General features: G+C 39.0%; 2 protein-coding genes across 3 annotated transcripts in view; one reads left to right on the top strand and one right to left on the bottom strand.

The window, feature by feature from the left end:
* The window catches only part of NDUFV2 (NADH:ubiquinone oxidoreductase core subunit V2), a 36,295-nt gene extending 19,146 nt beyond the window's left edge, over positions 1-17,149 (bottom strand). The window contains exon 1 of the mRNA XM_059138623.1: positions 16,993-17,149. Within this exon, the coding sequence (XP_058994606.1) occupies positions 16,993-17,046 (54 nt within the window). The 5' untranslated portion in view covers positions 17,047-17,149. The remainder of the gene's footprint in view (positions 1-16,992) is intronic.
* A 112-nt stretch (positions 17,150-17,261) lies between these two features.
* LOC131810802 (uncharacterized) overlaps positions 17,262-19,953 on the top strand; it is a 100,999-nt gene continuing 98,307 nt past the window's right edge. For both annotated transcript variants that reach the window (XR_009345717.1, XR_009345718.1), the window contains exon 1: positions 17,262-17,356. The gene's annotated coding sequence lies outside the window, so the exon portion shown is untranslated. The remainder of the gene's footprint in view (positions 17,357-19,953) is intronic.

The following is a 19,953-nucleotide window of genomic DNA, read 5'->3' as shown; positions in this document are numbered from 1 at the left end:
TAGGATAACGGGGGCAGGGAGGGGAGAATCTGATCAGTACACAGGGGGCTGCAACTCTGGTTGTTTTGGTTTTCTTTCTTGGGCAGCAAAAGGAACACAGTGATTCTATTTTTTGCTTTTTTGCATCTTAAAACACATAAAAACTTAGAAGAAAAAAAAACACATCAAGGAGATTGTTTATGTTCTTATACTTTTATTCAAATTCTCCCAAACTGCTTCAGGGTCAATCTACGAATTAAATACAAGATTAAACTTATACCCCTGATATGCCTGTCCAGAACATAAACTGAGATAAAGATAAAACGAAGGCCAGAGTTCCCAAATAATGTAAAAAAAAAAAAAAAAAAAAAAAAAAAACCACCACCAGCATAAAGCTTTGAAAAATCAACTGAAACTAAAATTTAGAAGATAGTCCCTGCCATCACTTTAGCTGAGATTTTTTTTATTTTATTTTTTTTTTTTTTAAGATTTTATTTATTTGACAGAGAGAGATTACAAGTAGGCAGAGAGAGAGAGAGAGAGAGAGGGAAGCAGGCTCCCCGCCGAGCAGAGAGCCCGATGCGGGACTCGATCCCAGGACCCTGAGATCATGACCCGAGCCGAAGGCAGCGGCCCAACCCACTGAGCCACCCAGGTGCCCTGAGATTTTTTTTAAATCAAAGAACAATTTATACTGAGTAACACTAGTGAATTACTTAACTAATTCTGAGAAGAAACAAAAGATTTCATAATAAAAAATTAACTTAAGAGAACAAAATGCATTCAGTGTCCTCTTTTCCTAACTTCTGAACCCAAATATTGTGTTTACTTTACTGGCTCTTTACCCAAACCCTTCAGGGTAGGTTGTCCTTAGGGCTCAGCCATGTCCTAGGTTCTTTTCTTCACAGAATTTTTTTGCCCCTTAGAGCTTATTCATTCTCATATGTTTAACTCCATGCTGGTGACTCCTGGATCTTTTACATATTTGATGACAAAAAATTAACAGCTTGAAGAGATCATAAACACATAGAAATCAATGAGAAAAATGAATTAATATGAACAAAAAGTCACAATATAACTGCTAATGAACTAACTAGTAATTTAAAACATGCATGTGTGGGTGCCTGGGTGGCTCAGTGGGTTAAGCCGCTGCCTTCGGCTCAGGTCATGGTCTCAGGGTCCTGGGATCAAGTCCCACATCGGGCTCTCTGCTCAGCAGGGGGCCTGCTTCCCTTCCTCTCTCTCTCTGCCTGCCTCTCTGCCTGCCTCTCTGCCTACTTGTGATCTCTGTCAAATAAATAAATAAAATCTTTAAAAAAAAAAAAAATAAAAAAAAAAAAATAAAAAATAAAAATAAAAAAAAAATAAAACATGCATGTGATCATCAAGAAAGCATGGTACTGGCACAAAAACAGACACACAGATCAATGGAACAGAAGAGAGAACCTAGAAACAGCCCCTCAATTCTAGGTCAACTAATCTTCAAGAAATCAGGGAAGAATATCCAATGGAAAAAAGAACAGTTTCTTCAATAAATAGGCTGGGAAAATTGGACAACCACATGCAGAAGAATGAAACTGGATCATTCTCTTACACCATACACAAGGATAAACTCAAAATGGATGAAAGACCTAAATGTGAAACAGGAATCCATCAAAATCCTAGAGGCGAACACAGGCAGTAACCTCTTCAACCTTGGCCACAACAACTTCCTGCAAGAAAGGTCTCTGAACGCAAGGGAAACAAAAGCAAAAATGAACTACTGGGACTTCAAGATAAAAAGCTTCTGCATGGCAAAAGATAGTCAACAAAACTAAAAGGCAACCTACAGAATGGGAGAAGATATTTGCAAATGACATAAGAGATAAAGGGCTGGTATCCAAGATCTATAAAGAACTTACCAAACTCAACACCCATAAAACAAATAACCCAGTCAAGAAATGGGCAGAAGACATAAACAGACACTTCTCCAAAGACATATAAATGGCCAAAAAACACATGGAAAAATGCTCCACATCACTCAGCATCAGGGAAATACAAATTAAAACCACAATGAGGTACCACCTCACACCAGTCAGAATGGCTAAAATTAACAATACAAGGAACAACAAATGGTGGCCAAGGATGTGGAGAAAGGGGAACCCTCTTACACTGTTGGCAATACAGCCACTGTTGAAAACAGTATGAAGGTTCCTCAAGACGTTAAAAATAGAGCTATCCTACAATCCAGTAATTGCACTACTGGGTATCTACCCCAAAGATACAGCTGTAGTGTGGAGAAGGGGCACATGCACCCCAATGTTCAAAGTAGCAATGTCCACAACAGCCAAACTGTGGAAGGAGCTGAGATGCCCTTCAGGAGATGAATGGATAAACATGATGTGGTTTATATATACAATGAAATATCAGAAAGGATGAATACCTACCATTTATATTGACATGGATGGAACTGGAGAGTATTATGCTAAGTGAAACAGGTCAATCAGAAAAAGAATTATCATTATGTGGAATATAAGGAATAGTACAGAGGACATTGGGAGAAGGGAAGGAAAACTGAATGGGAAGAAATCAGAGAGGTAGACAAACCATGAGAGACTCTTGACTCTGGGAAACAAATGGGTGGTTGTGGAAAGTGAGGTGGGTGGGGGGATGGAGTAACTGGGTGATGGGCATTAAGAAGGGTATGTGATGTGATGAGTACTGGGTGGTAATACGCAAATAATGAATCACTGAACATGACATCAAAAACTAATGATGTACCATATGCTGGCTAATTGAATTTAAATTAAAAAAATAAAAATAAAACATGCATGTTTAAATGAGATAACATTTCCAGTTATCAAACTAGCGCTGTTTTGTTTTGTTTTTTTTTTTTTTTAAACGATAACAGTTCTGGTGTATGTATGAAGTAGGGATGCTTATACATTAGGTAAAAACTGTTATACATTAGGTTAAAAACTGCCTTTTAGGAGAGCAAACTGACAGGGTGTATGGACAGACTAAAGAAAGTTTCCATCTTTTAACTTATTAATTCTACTTCTAGACTTTTATCCTAAGTAACAGTATAAAATGATAAAGGTTTATACAGAAATATATTCTCCGTATTGTTACAGCAAAACACAAGCAACAAAAAAGCCCAACACAGAAAGGTTTTTGTTATTTATGTATTTGAGAGAGAGTGTGTGAGATCACAAGCAGGCAGGAGGAGCAGAGGGAGGAATAGGCTCCCTGCTGAGCAGATGCCTGGTACAGGGCTGGATCCCAGGATCCTGGGATAACAACCTGAGCTGAAGGCTTAACTGACTGAGCACCCAGGAGCCCCCCCAACATTGAAAAGTCATAAATAATAGTTCCAACAAAAATCATATTATGTAGTTGCCAAAACTGTATTTTCTAAAAATAATGACACTGAAAGATGTATTTATGCCACAATCCTAACTGGAAAATATCAGGGTTAAATAAAACAAACAAAAAAGCATAAACTACCATCCTGATTATATTCAATAGAGACACTAATGAAAAGACTGGAAGGCCATAACAATTTAAAGCGCTTATCTCTGTTATTACAATGTTAACAAAATTATAAGGGATTCTTTTTTTTTTTTTTTTAAAGATTTTATTTATTTATTTGACAGAGAGAAATCACAAGTAGATGGAGAGGCAGGCAGAGAGAGAGAGAGAGGGAAGCAGGCTCCCTGCCAAGCAGAGAGCCTGATGCGGGACTCGATCCCAGGACCCTGAGATCATGACCTGAGCCGAAGGCAGCGGCGTAACCCACTGAGCCACCCAGGCGCCCAAGGGATTCTTATTTCCATACTGTTTCTTATATTTTTCTCTATTTCCCATGCTTCTTATGCAGCATGGATTAACTGACAAAAACCTTATTTAAAACAAAACATTCATCAGGGTGCCTGGGTGGCTCAGTCAGTTAAGCACACAACTCAACTTGAGCTCAAGTCATGCCTCAGGGTCCTGCGATAGAGCCCCAGCTGTTATTCCACACTCCTGCTTTAGGATTCTTCTCCTCTGCCCTTCCACGCAGGCACACATACAATCTCTCTTTCAAATAAATAAAATCTTTAAAAACAGTAAAATGAAACATTCATCAAATAGAAAATGAAACTTGCCACCTCTACTATTAATCCTTCCAACTTCCCTACGTATTATTCAAATTAAACACCACTAATCTCTTAAGTTAAAATAGCTTTAGTTTGGGGTCAACATTTGACCCCTTCCTCATTAGCTCAGTATCTGTCACGTAACTACTTAAAATGAAAAATACAGAGGGAAAAAAAAAGAAAAATACAGAGATAATCTTGAAAACTGGTCTCTGGGGCTAGATGGCTATGTATTGGAAAATCTATTTCGAGGCACTCTCTGGCTGACCTATAATTCTGGATATGCACATGAGTTTTAATACACACAAACACTTCTACCCAAATTATGTGTTTTAAAGTCCAAATCACTGAAAACAGACTACTGATTGAAAACAGGAAAAAAAAAAAAAAAAACAGCTAAGCCACAGGAAAAAATGCTGGAGTTTCAAGATTTTAAAAAAAATTGTTTAACATGTGACTTTACAAAAGCCACTTGGATTTTTTTAAGCCTCAGTTTCTGTACCTGTAAAACAGGGATGTTTACTTACTGGAGTGCTTTAAGGTTCAAATAATAAAGTTTCTCTGAAAGTATTATAAAACCTATTAAAGCATTATCACATTTGCTTAGCTGATACGAGGATAAAACATTTAATAACTGAAAAATGGAAGATTTGAACAACTGCATTTTAAGAACAGATTTTTAAATTGCACTTTGTGGGGCGCCTGGGTGGCTCAGTGGTTTGGGCTGCTGCCTTCGGCTCGGGTCATGATCTCAGGGTCCTGGGATCGAGCCCCGCATCGGGCTCCCTGCTCCGCAGGAAGCCTGCTTCCCTCTCTCTCTCTCTCTCTCTCTGCCTGCCTCTTTGCCTACTTGTGATCTCTGTCTGTCAAATAAATAAATAAAATCTTAAAAAAAAAAATTGCACTTTGTTAGCTGACTCTAACAGTCACTGTCACACTGTCTCAAAGAACAGATCAGTGACAGCTTCCTGAATTTCCACATAATTATTTTTATTATCTATATACACATAAGACCACCAAATTTTGTGGTGAAAGTATATTATAGATGGTTGAAAAATACTATCTCCTTTCTCATCACTGAAATTAATCTACAAATCTTTTTTCACTTAAAGGGGGGGGGAGGAAAAAATAGTAGTGCTGGCAGACAATTTTCCATAGGTGTGGGTTTCTGCACCTGAGAGGACTAGTCACTGACAGCTTTTGTTCCAGACTGTCTTTTCAAGGATTTTTGTAGAGGGTATCTCCCTCTTGGGCAAATGTTGCGCAAGTTGTCTCGTAGCTGGGGTTGGATTCTTCAGTTGTGATGCCAAGAATTCACCCAGGTTGTTCCATGTCACTCCCATGGGATGTGAGGATAAAGGAGAACCAACTCAAACAAGAAGCATGTGCTACCCTGCATGGCCTGAGTAATAAAGCCCGATGCAAGAGTCTCAGTCAGCATCCATGATACCAAAGCAGGTTAAATTGTTGGCTGGCAAGAAGGGGTAAAATCCCAGAGCCTTCACAGTTCTTGACAAGAAGATAAAAATCTACAAATATATCAGTCTGCATGTCCCACTATTTTTCAAAATACAGAAAATGTTCTAAAATGGAGAATGAATATAGACATTTAGGAAAATGTTATAAAATGGAGAATGAGTATAGAGGTTATTACAAAAGAAACCAGTAACAGTGATGTCTCTGAAGGGGATCAGGGATGTGCAGTGGGAAGGAAATTTACTCTTTAATATATGCAATATATTTAATATAGTCACCATAATATATATCTCTGTACCCCTATTCTTTAATGTATATTTTACACTTACTATGATATATATATATCCTTTTATACTGTTGGAATTTTTTGTCATGTGTATTACATTTCAATTTTTTTAAAGATTTAATTTATTTATTTGACAAAAAAGAGAGCATCAGCAGGGGAAGTGGGAGAGGGAGAAATAGGCTCCCCACTGAGCAGGGAGCAAGACGTGGGGCTTGATCCCAGGACTCTGGGATCATGACCTGAGCTAAGGCAGCCGGTTAAATGACTGAGCCACCCAGGTGCCCCAACATTTCAATTTTTAAAAATTTAGTCCTTTCCCTTTAGTCCTTTCCCTCTCCATCACTACTCCATTTGAGACATTATTCCAGGTTTGTGCATTACTCTACAGCTTTCTAGCTGACTCTTCCCTGGTCCAAATCATCTTGCCTAATGTCACCAAACTAAATGTTGAAATACTGTCTTTCTGACAGTGAAAAAGGACCAATACCGAATAGGTCAATTTCATCATTTCTAAAAGCCACATTTTCCACAGTTTAACACCTGGGAAATTGAGATCTATCACTGGTACTTAATATTCCATAAACATACTATTTGCAGAAAGACAATATAGCCAGGTTGTTTAAAAAGCCCAGCTCCAGAGCCACTTTCCTCATCTATAAAACTGTACTAACAGTACATACTTCATAGGATTGTTGTAAAGATTAAAAGAGATAATCTATGTAAAGTGCTTAATATGCTGCCTGGCATGTAGTAAGTACTATATTAGTGTTACCTATCATTATCTATTATTATAGAAGTACTATCTGTCAGTCACTAAGCTTTTTACACATTATTTAGTTCTCACAACTTTCATGAAAGATAGGTATTATTTCCAGATTTAAATGAGTTATGAAAACTTCTCAAGATCACGTAACTAATTATTGGTAGAGGTCACATTAGATCTTAGGGCTAATGCTTACAAGGTTATGGCCTTATTATTAGCTATTTGAAAGGAACTATTTGATGATATCAGAGCTCCAGAAGTATAGAGTAGATCTAGGAAATCAAGCAGTTTAACGAAGAAAACCCTGGAATGCATCTATATATAGTGAGACAGATTAGAAATGAAAAGATCTGCCTCCTCCACTGGCTCACCATGTTCCCATTTACAGAGTATGTACATATGGCCTATATTTAAAACAAGCTATTTACTGGGGCGCCTAGGTGGCTCAGTCGTTTAACGTCTACTTTCAGCTGAGGTCATGATGCCAGGGTTCTGGGATGGAGCCCTCCACTGGGCTCCCTTCTCCACAGGAAGCCTGCTTCTCCCTCTCCCACTCCCCCTGCTTGTGTTTCCTCTCTCGCTGTGTCTCTGTCAAATAAATAAAATCTTTAATTAAAAAAAAAAAAAAGGAAAAAGAAAAAAGTTATTTACTGTGTTTTTTAAAAACTTTTTCAAAAAAACAGTAATTGCCAAAATCTTTAATTAAAAAAAAAAAGGAAAAAGAAAAAAGTTATTTACTGTGTTTTTTTAAAACTTTTTCAAAAAAACAGTAATTGCCATGCTTCTGTTCCTACAGAAAACCTAATATATACATTAGCATAGCATTTGAGCAACTTAATTTCAATGTCTGAAGCCAGAACTACTTCAAAATTTGAAAGGCCTGGCTCAGACGTCATCTCTGTCACTAAATGTGTGGTATAGGTCAGGTTACTGTTTCTAAGCCCAAGTTTATTTAAAAGTAAAATGGAAATAACAGCAGCTAACTGTAGATTTTTGAGGAGTCTGGGAAAAAAAAGTAGTTACTTCAAAATAGTAAGAAATAGGAGGAAAAAGGCTCGGATAATTTGTTTATAAAACAATGAACAAGGTAAATAGGGTAAACTGATAAATACTGGCCCTCATTGTTTCTCAACTGGCATTTTATTCATATCAAGTTAGCACATGGCCATTTTCAAAGCTGCCCTGTTTTTTCACATCTTTAAGAGCTTCACCTATTTTACACTCCTCATAACATCCACATCAGACACTTGCAATAAAGGAATAAGTAAGATATGAAAAATCTGAATTAACATCTTTACACTACTTAATAAGCCATTTGAATTTAGTTTCACCTTGGAATTGAAGAGGCATTCCAGGACCAATTAGTGGTGCTGAACTGGAAAGAAACAATTTGGCTGGGCTGGACTGATTTGAAGAGTAAGCGGAGTTTTCCCCCCTTAAACTCTACTCTTTTCACCAAACTAGAATCTAGTTTCTCACTAGACTCTAAAGTATCCATACATCAACAAATTCCATTTGAATTCAGTGAACTTCAATGAAAATTCAAGTAATTTATTTTAAGCAGAGAAGAATAATTTAACATACAGCACAGAATTAATAGTGGACTTCAATTCCATCTTACTCTTTTTTGAGAGTGTTTCAGAAAGAAAGGAAATTTACAACAGGCAAATAATGGCAGTTTTCTTTGAATTCAACTTGAATGGCTCTGTGTGATGTACTTCAAGATACCTTTTTTTTCCCAGACTCCTCAAAAATCTACAGTTAGCTGCTGTTATTTCCATTTTACTTTTAAATAAACTTGGGCTTAGAAACAGTAACCTGACCTATACCACACATTTAGTGACAGAGATGACGTCTGAGCCCAGGCCTTTCGTATGTAAGTCATCTGCTCTATCAGTCCTGCTCTTTTCAATCATCATCTGCATTACCAATACTACTAGATCAAAATGACAAAAATTAATTTTTCATTCTTCCACCCACCCCCTAGAACAGAATCTTTCAAAGGCCCTACGTTTGTTTTCTTAGTTTCTTCTGTTGCTCAAACATTGACCAGTATCCACTCTGCTCACCTTTCAGTTCTATCAGTTATTTGCACTATAAATGGCCACATTCAGCCAGACAAACTTCATAAAGGATAAGGAAGCTGCAAAAACAAAACTGACAGAGTCAGTAACCTAATTAGTCAGAAAGACAGGACTAAGGTCAAGCAATTGAAAGTTGGTGTTTTCCTTTATTAGCAACCGTTTCAGGCAAGGAATATACCTTCCACACTGCCCCCAAACACTTACAGATTAAATCTGTAATACATGTGTGCACCTGCAGAGGGGTCACAACTCACTTGTGAAACATGAGGTAAAGGGAAAGTGATACTGGCTCCCTCTCTACTTTCTTGCCATTGTTCACCAATTACCTACTTGCCTATTACCTACAGCCTCCCCCACTGCCAACTCAAGCAAAACCCATTTCCTTCAGCTGTCTAAAGACAAGCAGAGAAAACAAAAAGCTCCCCCAAGAGTCTTTCTGTATACACTCAGAGTAGGTACTTCTACATTTTAAATAAGTTTTCAGTGCATTTTAGTTTAATGAAGTAGATGATGGCTGGGCTAATAGTAACTGTGATACCTATTTCAAGGATAGTGATACATACAAGTGCTTACTCTACATCAAATACTATGCTATGAACTTCATAAATACTGTAACTCATTTACTCCTCCCAGCAATTGTACCATATAGGTATAATCATCAACTCACTTTACAGATGTGGCAACTAAGGCTCAAAGAACAAAGGAAAAAAATTTCCTAGATCACAATGCTAAATAAATGAAAAGCCAAACATCGATTTGCCTTACTTGAACCTTAACTTTGCCTTAACCACTAAAATTGTTTTGTTATATTTTCAAATATACGTTAGGCGGACTCTTACAATGTCTTCCAAATAAAGTTCCATCAGTAATTTAACTAAAAATGTTAATTCAGATTTAAAAAATCTAACTGATTTTTCTAGCACTGTAAGAGAATTAACAAGCAAAATTTGGCCAAATCATTAACAGAAAAGTTACGTAAAAAGCCCAGGTTTTACAGGAGCATTACATGACTGTTTAAGATGACTGTTATCAATTGCAGTTGATTGAGATTAAGATGACTGTTATCAATTGCAACAATATTGTCTATCCTGACCACAAATTAAACAAAGCACTCTTTATATATGTAAAATCCAATGTAGATTAAAACAATACTCAGATGTTCTAAGGATAGGAATACTTCATAGAAATGAAACATCCATTTCAGTCAGTAGACCTAGGTTCATTCTCATCTTCACCTATTACAGTACTGTAACCTTGGGCAAGTTATTCTATCTCTCTGTACCTAGGTTTGCTCACCTATAAAATCAAAGCAGTATCTATTTTAAACTGTTAGAGATTAAATGAGATAAAGTATTTAGCGTAGTATCAGCAAAAGTACTTCTGTCCTGGTCACTATCACTATTATTATTATTATTATTGGAACTTTAACTGAACGCTAACTCCAGTCGCCCATTATCTTTTCTTCTTGTACTCCTAAAATGAAGGCAGTAGGCTTCAACACTCACAAAAACAGATGAGACCCTAAATAATTACAAGTTGATTTTTTTTTAAAGATTTTATTTATTTATTTGACAGAGAGAAATCACAAGTAGATGGAGAGGCAGGCAGAGAGAGAGAGAGAGAGAGGGAAGCAGGCTCCCTGCTGAGCAGAGAGCCCGATGCGGAACTCGATCCCAGGACCCTGAGATCATGACCTGAGCCGAAGGCAGCGGCTTAACCCACTGAGCCACCCAGGCGCCCCTACAAGTTGATTTTAAGAGTGAACATTCATTTTCAAGTTCAAGTGATTTTAAAGCTTTTAACTTAGGAGTACCTGGGTTGCTCAGTAGTTAAGTGTCTGCCTTTGGCTCAGGTCACCTGGGATCAAGCTCTGCATCAGGGATCAAGCCCTGCAACAAGCCCTGCATCAAGCTCCCTGCTCAGTGAGAAGCCTACTTCTCCCACTCCCAATGCCTGGTGCTTGTGTTCCCTCCCTCCCTCTCACTCTGTGAAATGAGTGAATTAAATCTTAAAAACAAAACAGACAAATAAACCTTTTAACTTAAAGAATTAACTGGTAAAGATTAAGCACAGTTTTTTTTAACTTGAAAATCAAATAAATACAAACAAATGCTGTATAAATGTAAACAGTTTTGTTTTCTAGTCCTAAGGCCTAATACTCAAATAAACATGTATTATTTAAAATTTAATAAACCTATGACCAGGAGGAGCTCAGTATGTGTATGTTTAAAGTATCATTGGAGATTCTTTTGATCAAGTTTGGGAATTACTGCTTTAGGGTATATGGTATCTATTATCATAGCATGCAGGTGACAGATTTTGGTCTTCAAAACCTAAAGATGCCAAGAACAAGAAATGCTAGGAGATCTTTTCCAATCCAGAATCTTTGGAAGTACAGGAGTATTTAGTGAGTGATAATGAAGAACTTCCTTCTCCATATTTCAAAATAGCAAGGATATGTACTACATATTGCTATAAATGTAGCTATCTGAAATTATCTTTTCCAAACTGTGTAGTTTTTTTCATGGTACTATCATGATATTCCCTTAGGAACAAAATTGTACCCATTATGAGTTAACCTACTCCTCTTATCCCCTGTGCTCTCTTCCTTAAGTACAGTGAAATCACTTCCCTAGTCTCTGCTCACAGTGACAAACCCTTATACTATTATAGCACCTATTAAATTTAAATCTTCACCATACAAAATCAATTTTCTTCAGTAAACTTGAGCGACTTAGGAAGTGGTTAAATGGAAAACAAACCAACCAACCCAGTTCAGGTTCCTACTACTGTGTAATTTGGGGCATATTTGTCTGGGAATCTTAAGCTGTTTCACCTACAAAAATGGGTAACATCCAGGAAAGTATCCGATATATAAGGCACTTTCCCTAACAACAAGGCAAAGTAAAAGTGTTTAAATATGTTAAGTCTTTAGTGCTTGTTGAATGAAAAAAAAATAAAATTCCCTACAGCTAGCTATGCTTCCTGACCTTGACTCAGAGGTGAGTAGGTCAAGGTTTCTCAATGGAAAACCATATTGACATGGTCAATGAACCTATAATTTATCACCCAAAGTACTGGGCTGATATTAAACAATATCCAAAGAGAAGGGAAATTCAGCTTTTTATATGTTTGAAATGGAGACTAAGTTCGTATGTCCAATATAAAGATCTGATTTGTTATGTGTAGCAATGGCCTGCTGAACCTCACTAAATAAATTAAAAATTTGCTCATTTTCTCTTTCCCCTTAAGTATTTAAGGCCATGGCAGGTAGAGTAATGATGCTCAAAAATACCCACTTCTTAATCCTGGGGAACTGTAAACATATTAATATGCATAGCAAAAGAGAACTAAGGTTGCAGATGGAATTAAGATTGCTAATCAGCTGACCTTAAAATAGGGAGATTTCTATTCCGTATTTTCAGGGTGGGTTCAAGGCAATCAGAGCGCCTTTTAAATGGTGAAGAGGGAGCAAAAGAAAGGATAGGTCACAAATGAAGAAAGCAAAGTCAGTGCAGTGAGAGCTTAACCTGCCCTTGCTGGCTTTGAAGATGGAAGAAAGGAGCCCTGAGCCAACAAATAAGGGCAGCTTTTTCTAGAAGCTGGAAAAGCCAAGAAAACAGATTGTCCCCTACAGTATTCCAGTAGATCCGCCAACACCTTGATTTTAGCCCAGGGGGACCCATGTCAAACTTTTAACCTACAGAATAAGACAAGTATCTGTTATGTCACCAGTTTGTGGTAATTTGTAAGAGTAACAATAGAAAACTAAAATAAATGCTTTAAGGGGCACCTGGGTGGCTCAGTGGGTTAAGCCGCTGCCTTCGGCTCAGATCACGATCTCAGGGTCCTGGGATCGAGTCCCGCATCGGGCTCTCTGCTCAGCAGGGAGCCTGCTTCCTCCTCTGTCTCTGCCTGCCTCTCTGCCTACTTGTGATCTCTCTCTGTCAAATAAATAAATAAAATCTTTAAAAAATAATAATAATAAAATAAAATAAAATAAATGCTTTAAAAAAAAAACAAAAACAAAAACAAAACTCCTTTAGAGTCCTTGAGCCAAAATGGAGATACCCTGGGACACTGCAAAATCGGGTTTAAGAACGCCTAATGGAATGAGAAAACACTTCATTCTACAAAACTTAACATTTAGAAAGAAAAATGCCACCACAGGAAGTTCCACTTGTAGAGCAGGGGAGTAGATATTACCAGGCCAAACCGCCAGCAACTATAAACTCTGGACAAACTATTTTTTACAAAATCAAAAACCCAAAACACTTTCTGAAGGCACTGGAGGTCAACCAAATGCTGACAGACACAGAAGAGGAGTCTATACTTAGATAAAGCCAATGAAGGTTTTTTTTTTTTTTTTATACTTTACATCTCTTAGCTTGAATGCAGACCCCTGTCAGTCCTGCACTTTGCAGCTAAAACCTCAAGAGAAAACCTGTAGCCTTAATGGCTTGAAAAACCACAGGACATTTGGGACAACCACAAGCATGGGAAAGTGGGAAATCCAAAAATAAGAAGAGCCAGAGAGTAGCCCCAAATTCTGTGGCTGACCCCAAACCATGCATACACATGTGGCCAACTCCAAGCAGCCCAGCTAAAAGAAGTGAACCAATATTTGAGATTCTGCTCAGAAGGGAGCTGGGTTATAGTTTGAGTTCAATTGAGTTAAGAGCCCGCCACAACAACAACAAAAAAAAACACTAACAGAGGAATTAACAAAATCTAGAGTTTCTATGACATACCGTTCACAATGTCCAGGATACAATCAAAATTACTCAACATAAAACAACAACAAAACAGCCCATTTTCAAGGAAAAAAGACAATCAATGGAGATTACTAAAGAACAATTTCAAAACTGCTAAACCCATGCTTAAGGGCATTTAAAAAAATATCTCCAAAAAACAAAAAAATGAAACAGCAACTACAAAGAAGAACCCAAATTCTGAAGCTGAAAATACAATGTTTGAAAATGCCACAACTCCTTCACTCCTATTGAACTAAGCAGTGGCTTGGGAATGAGGCAGTGATGAGCTGCAAAGTGATGTCAACATTACAGAAAGCCATGGAAAATTAGAGGAAGAGAAAAAGCCTATTCTGAGTATCTAAATGCTCGATAATTTACTTTTTAGGCAATTCTTGATAATCACTAAATAAGGTATTACTGTACTTTACAGAAAAGAAAAATGAGACTCCAAGAGATTAAGAAATATGGTTCCAGGTCATGCAACTATTGTCTTGTAGGGACTTTTAAACAGTACTACGTTATGGGTATTTTTAAAGCAATGATAAACTGAAGTCTGTAGCTAAAGAACTTGGCAGTTAATACAACAGAAATTATAACAAAATAAGCGATTTCTCTAAAAATGAAAATTGTTTCCTTAATGGTTTCTCTATGAGGAAAGGAACTTTATTAGTGGGACCTCTTACACTTTTCCTGATTTTCGCTAGGTCATTCTGATATTCTATTTGAAAAAGGGCAGAAGGGCCTGGTTATATAAGTTATAGAACATCCTCACAATGGCATGCCACATAGCATTAAAAATGACATTACAGAAATGTTCACTGTTGAGGAAAAAAGACCAAAAATGTTTTGTGAGGGGAGCCTGGGTGACTCAGTCAGTTAAACGTCTGCCTTCGGCTCAGGTCATGATCCCAGGGTCCTGGGACTGAGCCCCGAATCAGGCTCTCTGTTCAGCAGGGAGTCTGCTTCCTCCCTCTCCCTCTGCCTGCCACTCTGCTTACATGTGACCTCTCTCTGTGTCAAATAAATAAATAAAATTCTTTAAAAAAAAGTTTTGTGAGAAAGAGGCTACAAAACAATGTGAACAATACCATCCAATTTTACAAAAAAACAAAACAAACAAACAAAAAAAAACAACTCCGTAAGGCCTGTTAATTGGAAACACAAAAATGTTAACATTTTGGTAATTTTTCTTCAGCTTATTCTGTTTGCTGTTCCTAATATTGTGTTTTTCCTATAATCCATTACTTGTGTAATAAAATCAAACTTCTAAATCAAACCATCATGCTGTACACCTTAAACTACAGAGATCTGCCTTATTGTTCAGTAAGAAAAAAAAAAAGAACAAAAACTTAGACTTATTCATCAATTCTGCATATTTACTGGGTACATACTACATATCAGGTAATATCTGTACAAAGAAAAAAACAGCTGCAGAAACCAACATAAAGACTTACTGATGGGGCACCTGGGTGGCTCAGTGGGTTAAAGCCCCTGCCTTCGGCTCAGGTCATGATCCCAGAGTCCTGGGATCGAGCCCCACATCGGGCTCTCTGCTCCGCAGGGAGCCTGCTCCCTCCTCTCTGCCCGCCTCTCTGCCTACTTGTGATCTCTATCTGTCAAATAAATAAATAAAATATTAAAAAAAAAAAAAAAAAAAGACTTACTGAAATTTTCTTCCACTACCTGAAAATATTCTTTTCTATTATTTAAACTGCTTTTCGATATATACCTCTAATAAGCCTCTGCCTCAGAAACTGAAGAAGTTAAAATCTATCTGTACTCTGATTTTTATCCTTTCTACTAGTAGATAAGATCTTATTCTCATCACCTCTCACCTGGGTTTCCAAGAGTCTCATCTATTTAGTCTCCCAGCCTCTGGCTCTGATGAAATGTTATTCCCTCACTCCCACCCAGCCATCTATTCAATACAGAGAATACTGACCTTCTGCTCCTTTAAAAATCCCTCACTGGCTCAGCACTGCCTCTAAGATAATGCCAAATTCTTCCGCAAGGCGTGCAAGGAAGGACCTTGCTCCAACATCTGGGCCCTGTCCACCTCTCTTAATTCATCTCTGGATTTATCTTACTACCAACAGTGGAGTCCACCAACACTGCTTGAGGCTTCTTATATGCACCACGCTTTTCCCTGCCAACTATCAACAGCCTTTTCTTCTGTTGTCCTTTCCACCTATTATATTCTCTCCCATATATGTAACGTTATCACAAATTAGTATAGCCTCCAGGAAAAATCTTGCACTTTCAAACCAAACTGACGTTATTCCTAACTCTTTAACACTGTACTCTTACACTGTACCTCAAAGTTTCTTTTACATGAGACTATCAAATCCACAAGAAAAGGGATTGTCTAAATCTGTTTATCTGTAATATGGAGAAATAACAGTACCGACCTCATAAATGAGATTTAGAATGTAAACACGTAACACTGTGCTTGGCACATGGAAAGTATTCACCAAATGTTACCTATCATTACTAGGTAGCCCAGCCGCGCATTAGGACCTCAAATGTTTATTGAAAGACTAAACTCTGCAAATTGGAATATTCCTCCCATTTTACGACCAAGAAAACTAAGTGAGAGATTATCACAGCCCAACGTCACAAATCAAGAAAAGGTAGCGAAACCACCAGCCAAATTCAGGTCTAACTCTATAAAGCCCTGAACTATATATACTACTATGCATTCTCTCCTTGTCTTCTAAGAACTGACTCAACCTTTCTATTTTACTGCTAGGGGGGAAAAGGGGGCTTCTTTCCAGTAAATGCTGCTATAATCGTCATTAATGGAGTCACCATTTCTAAGTTAACTTGAATGAGTGTTTCGACCTGAGATTCAATCTCCTTACCTAAAATAAGGACATGTACTTGGACCTCGGAAGCCCATTCAAGCTCTTAAAATCCTTCTGGATGCAGAAGGATTTGTGGGGGTGTCCTTTCAGAGTTAATAAATACGCAGAATACGATCTTCACTAAATCAAACCCCTTTCGCCTAAGGAAACGCTCTCCAAGCTTTCAACACGCAAGCCGGAGCCAACAATTTCAGAGTCCTCTCCAGTGCGCTGCAACCTGACAGCAACAAGGTCGCCAGGCTTGATCTTCAAGGTGCTTCCTCGGTGGGCGGGGGGCGGCAGGGGGCGGCGGAGGGGGGAGGGGGTCTTAGAAACCTATCTGGCCCACGCAGGCCAGGCCTCTGTTCTGCGCTGCGGCGAAACGGCAACAAACAGACCACCGGGCGGCCCCTCCTTCTTCCTCTCCTTGACCACATTAGGCGTTAACTTCCCAAACCTGTGGGGGAGGCCACGCACCCGCCGCAGCTACGTCTGCGACCCTCCCTCGGAGCTCCTGGCTCGCCGTGAAGCTGTGGCGGCCTCCCTGGGAAAGGGCGAAGGCCGCAGTGTCCTTGCCACCGCCTGCAAGCCGTCCAGGGCCCAGCGCTCTCGTTGCCCACCACAAAAAGAGACACCGAGAAAGATGAAAGGGCGGCGGCAGTGCCGGGGCTCATTCCGAACCTCCTTACCCACTGGGCCGTGAGACCAGCCGCCTTGGCCCGGAGCGCCGCGGAGAAGAACATGGCGGACCAAACCGTTGGCCTTTCCCTGCGGCACCAGGCGAGAATCCTGAGCGAGCCTTGGGACGCACGGCGTGCGCGCTCCCGACCCCAGGCCTAGGGAGTCTGGGGCGGCGGGGACGCGCGGAGGCTCGCGAGGGCTGCTGGGGCCCAATGGGCGGGGACTTCCTCGGCCGGGGCGGGGCGAAGGCCCGCGAGGTCCGTAAAAGGCTGGGTTGCACAGACTGTGGCTGGGGTCTCAACCTTGAAAGGAAGAGACAGTGAGCTGTTCCTTGGGCTTTTAGGGAATGTAACGCCGATCTGGATTTATGAGGTGAGCTTCCCCCCCTGGAGAGCCTTTTGGGGATTTAACCACCTACTTTTTTTTTTTTTTTAATCGTGGTTACTTAAAAAAAAATTCCGTTGTAACCTCTTGTAAATCATGTATTACAAGTTATATGAAGTTATATGAAGATGTAGAAGACTGTCACCGAGTGAGGTAGACACTAAATGCCTTTTGCTTTAGAGATGTGTGCTGACATATTTAGGGGCGATATAATATATCTGGAATTTGCTTCAGAATAATGGAAATGAAACAAGATTGGCCATGATTAATGACTGTCGAAGATGCGGTAGTTCTCATGACTATTTTCAGTACTTTTGTACATGTTAGAAATTTTCCATAATAAAGCAAGAAAAAAAAAAACACCACTTCCTTCTTGATGTTTGTTTGATCACCTCTGGAAATTCCAACAAGTATTTACTCAGTAACAGCTGTAATATGCACAGTGCTGTTTTCTGCTGTGTAGAGTTTACCAAGCACTTTACTGCCTTTTGATTTTTCCCTTCTCTGCCTTCCTTTCTTGTGTGTCATGTCCTGTACCACCCCTTCCTTTTGCCCATTTTCTTTGCTGAACTTATGAAAGATTTCTGGAACTTTCACAGCAGTATAGGGATTTTAAAATTTTATTCTTCATTAATTTAAAAACTCTGAAGTATTCCATTGCAACCACATATGAATCATATTTTACGAAGTATGAGATTCAAGTTACAAGAAGGCTCCCAGCCAGTGAGCTACAAATAGACACCAAATGCCTCCATTCCCATTTCTTTGCTTATCCCTTATATTAGTCTGCTTCTCCTAAATTGGTTTCACTATTTACATTTAAAAGGGTAAAATATTCTGGGTCTCCATGCCGATTTAAATTATTGTATTATAAGGGTAGCTGACTGGCTCAGTCATAGGAGCATGTGACTCTTGATCTCAGGAACATGAGTTCAAGCCCCATGTTGGGTGTAGAGATTACTAGAAAATAAATTTTTAAATATCAAAAAAATTGTTTAAAAATAAATAATTATTGTATTATAAATTCACCTAAATATATATACACCCAACACTATTATACACATATCACTGTGTCTTATACAACTAAAACTAAAGTATGTAGCAAATTAAATATATAACAAACTTACAAGTAGATGATACCAATATGGCATGGATTCTTTGAATCTGGTACACATGCCGTCACCTGGTTCTACCTCGGTCTTCTGACCTCTTGGTCTAGGTTAGTTCTCTTGACGCCTTCCTTATACAAGTCTGCCTCCACATTCAGTACCATATTTACCACCACATTATTATTCTTTATAGGTGTAGGAACCTACCCTTCCCAACTTGTTTGATTCAACATTTTGTACTGTGCCTGGTATATGGAAGACATCTAACTGAATGAAAATCTTGCACATGGTGGACTCTCTCAAAGAGTTGTACGTCTCTGGTTGGATTATGCATATGTACATGAGTATCAGTGAGAGTGCTTTTCCATACAAGTAACAGAAAACCAGATGGAAGGAAATTCAACAGTTTTGAGTTCATTATATCACATGAAAAGAGTTCCAAAGGTAAAGCAGTTCCAAGATTAGATAATTCAGTTACTCAAGGATGTCCTTAAAAACTTGAGAACCTTCCATCTTTCTGCTCCACCGAACTAGAGCTGTAATCCTGTTATGGTCACAGGATGCTGCAGCAATTCCAAGTATCATATGTGGATTACCACATTCCCTGGGAAGACAAAGAACTCTTACCTTTCAGGGGTCTCAGCTATTCCTCCAGCAGACTTCTCTATCTCAGTGGCATACCTGTCATGGTGGCTAACAGAACAGGCTCTAGAAGGAGATTGCTGGTTCAGATCCTGTATCTATTGCTTTGTAGCTGTGTGACTTTAGGCAACTTGGTCTCTCAAGACTTCTATCTAGTAATAGTACCCTCCTCATTGCTTTTTTTTTTTTTTTAAGATTTTATTTATTTATTTGACAGAGAGAGATCACAAGTAGACAAAGAGGCAGGCAGAGAGAGAGGGGGAAGCAGGCTCCCCGCTGAGCAGAGAGCCCAATGCAGGCCTGGATCCCAGGACTCTGGGATCATGACCTGAGCCAAAGGCAGAGGCTTTAACCCACTGAGCCACCCAAGTGCCCTCCTCATTGCTTTATTATGGGAATAAAATGAGTTAATGCCTGTAAAGTTCTTTAAAAAGTACTGAGCATAGGCATGCCTGGGTGGCTCAGTCAGGTAAGCATCTACCTTCCTCTCAGGTCATGATCTCAGAGTCTTGGGATCGAGCCCCACATCGGGCTCCCTGCTCAGTGGGAAGCCTGCTTCCCCCTCTCCCACTCCCCCTGCTTGTGCTTGTTCTCTCTCTCTCTTGCTATCACCTCTCTCTCTCTCAAATGAATAAATAAAATCTTCCCAAAAAAAAGTGCTGAGCATAGAGTAAGTGCTTGGTAAATGTTAGCTTGGGAGTCTTCTATAGTAGGATAGTGTCTTGTGGATTCACAGTCCATGAAGAACGTATTTATCTCATTGGTTTCTGACATCCAAGCCAGGACTTAGCAGGTGTCCCTAATTTCTGTTACCTAGGAGCAAAACCAAAGAGT

Source organism: Mustela lutreola, chromosome 11, assembly GCF_030435805.1.
Source record: "Mustela lutreola isolate mMusLut2 chromosome 11, mMusLut2.pri, whole genome shotgun sequence".
Taxonomy (NCBI): domain Eukaryota; kingdom Metazoa; phylum Chordata; class Mammalia; order Carnivora; family Mustelidae; genus Mustela; species Mustela lutreola.
The sequence above is the reverse complement of the archived record's forward strand: the minus strand, read 5'-3'. Positions and strand labels throughout refer to the sequence as shown.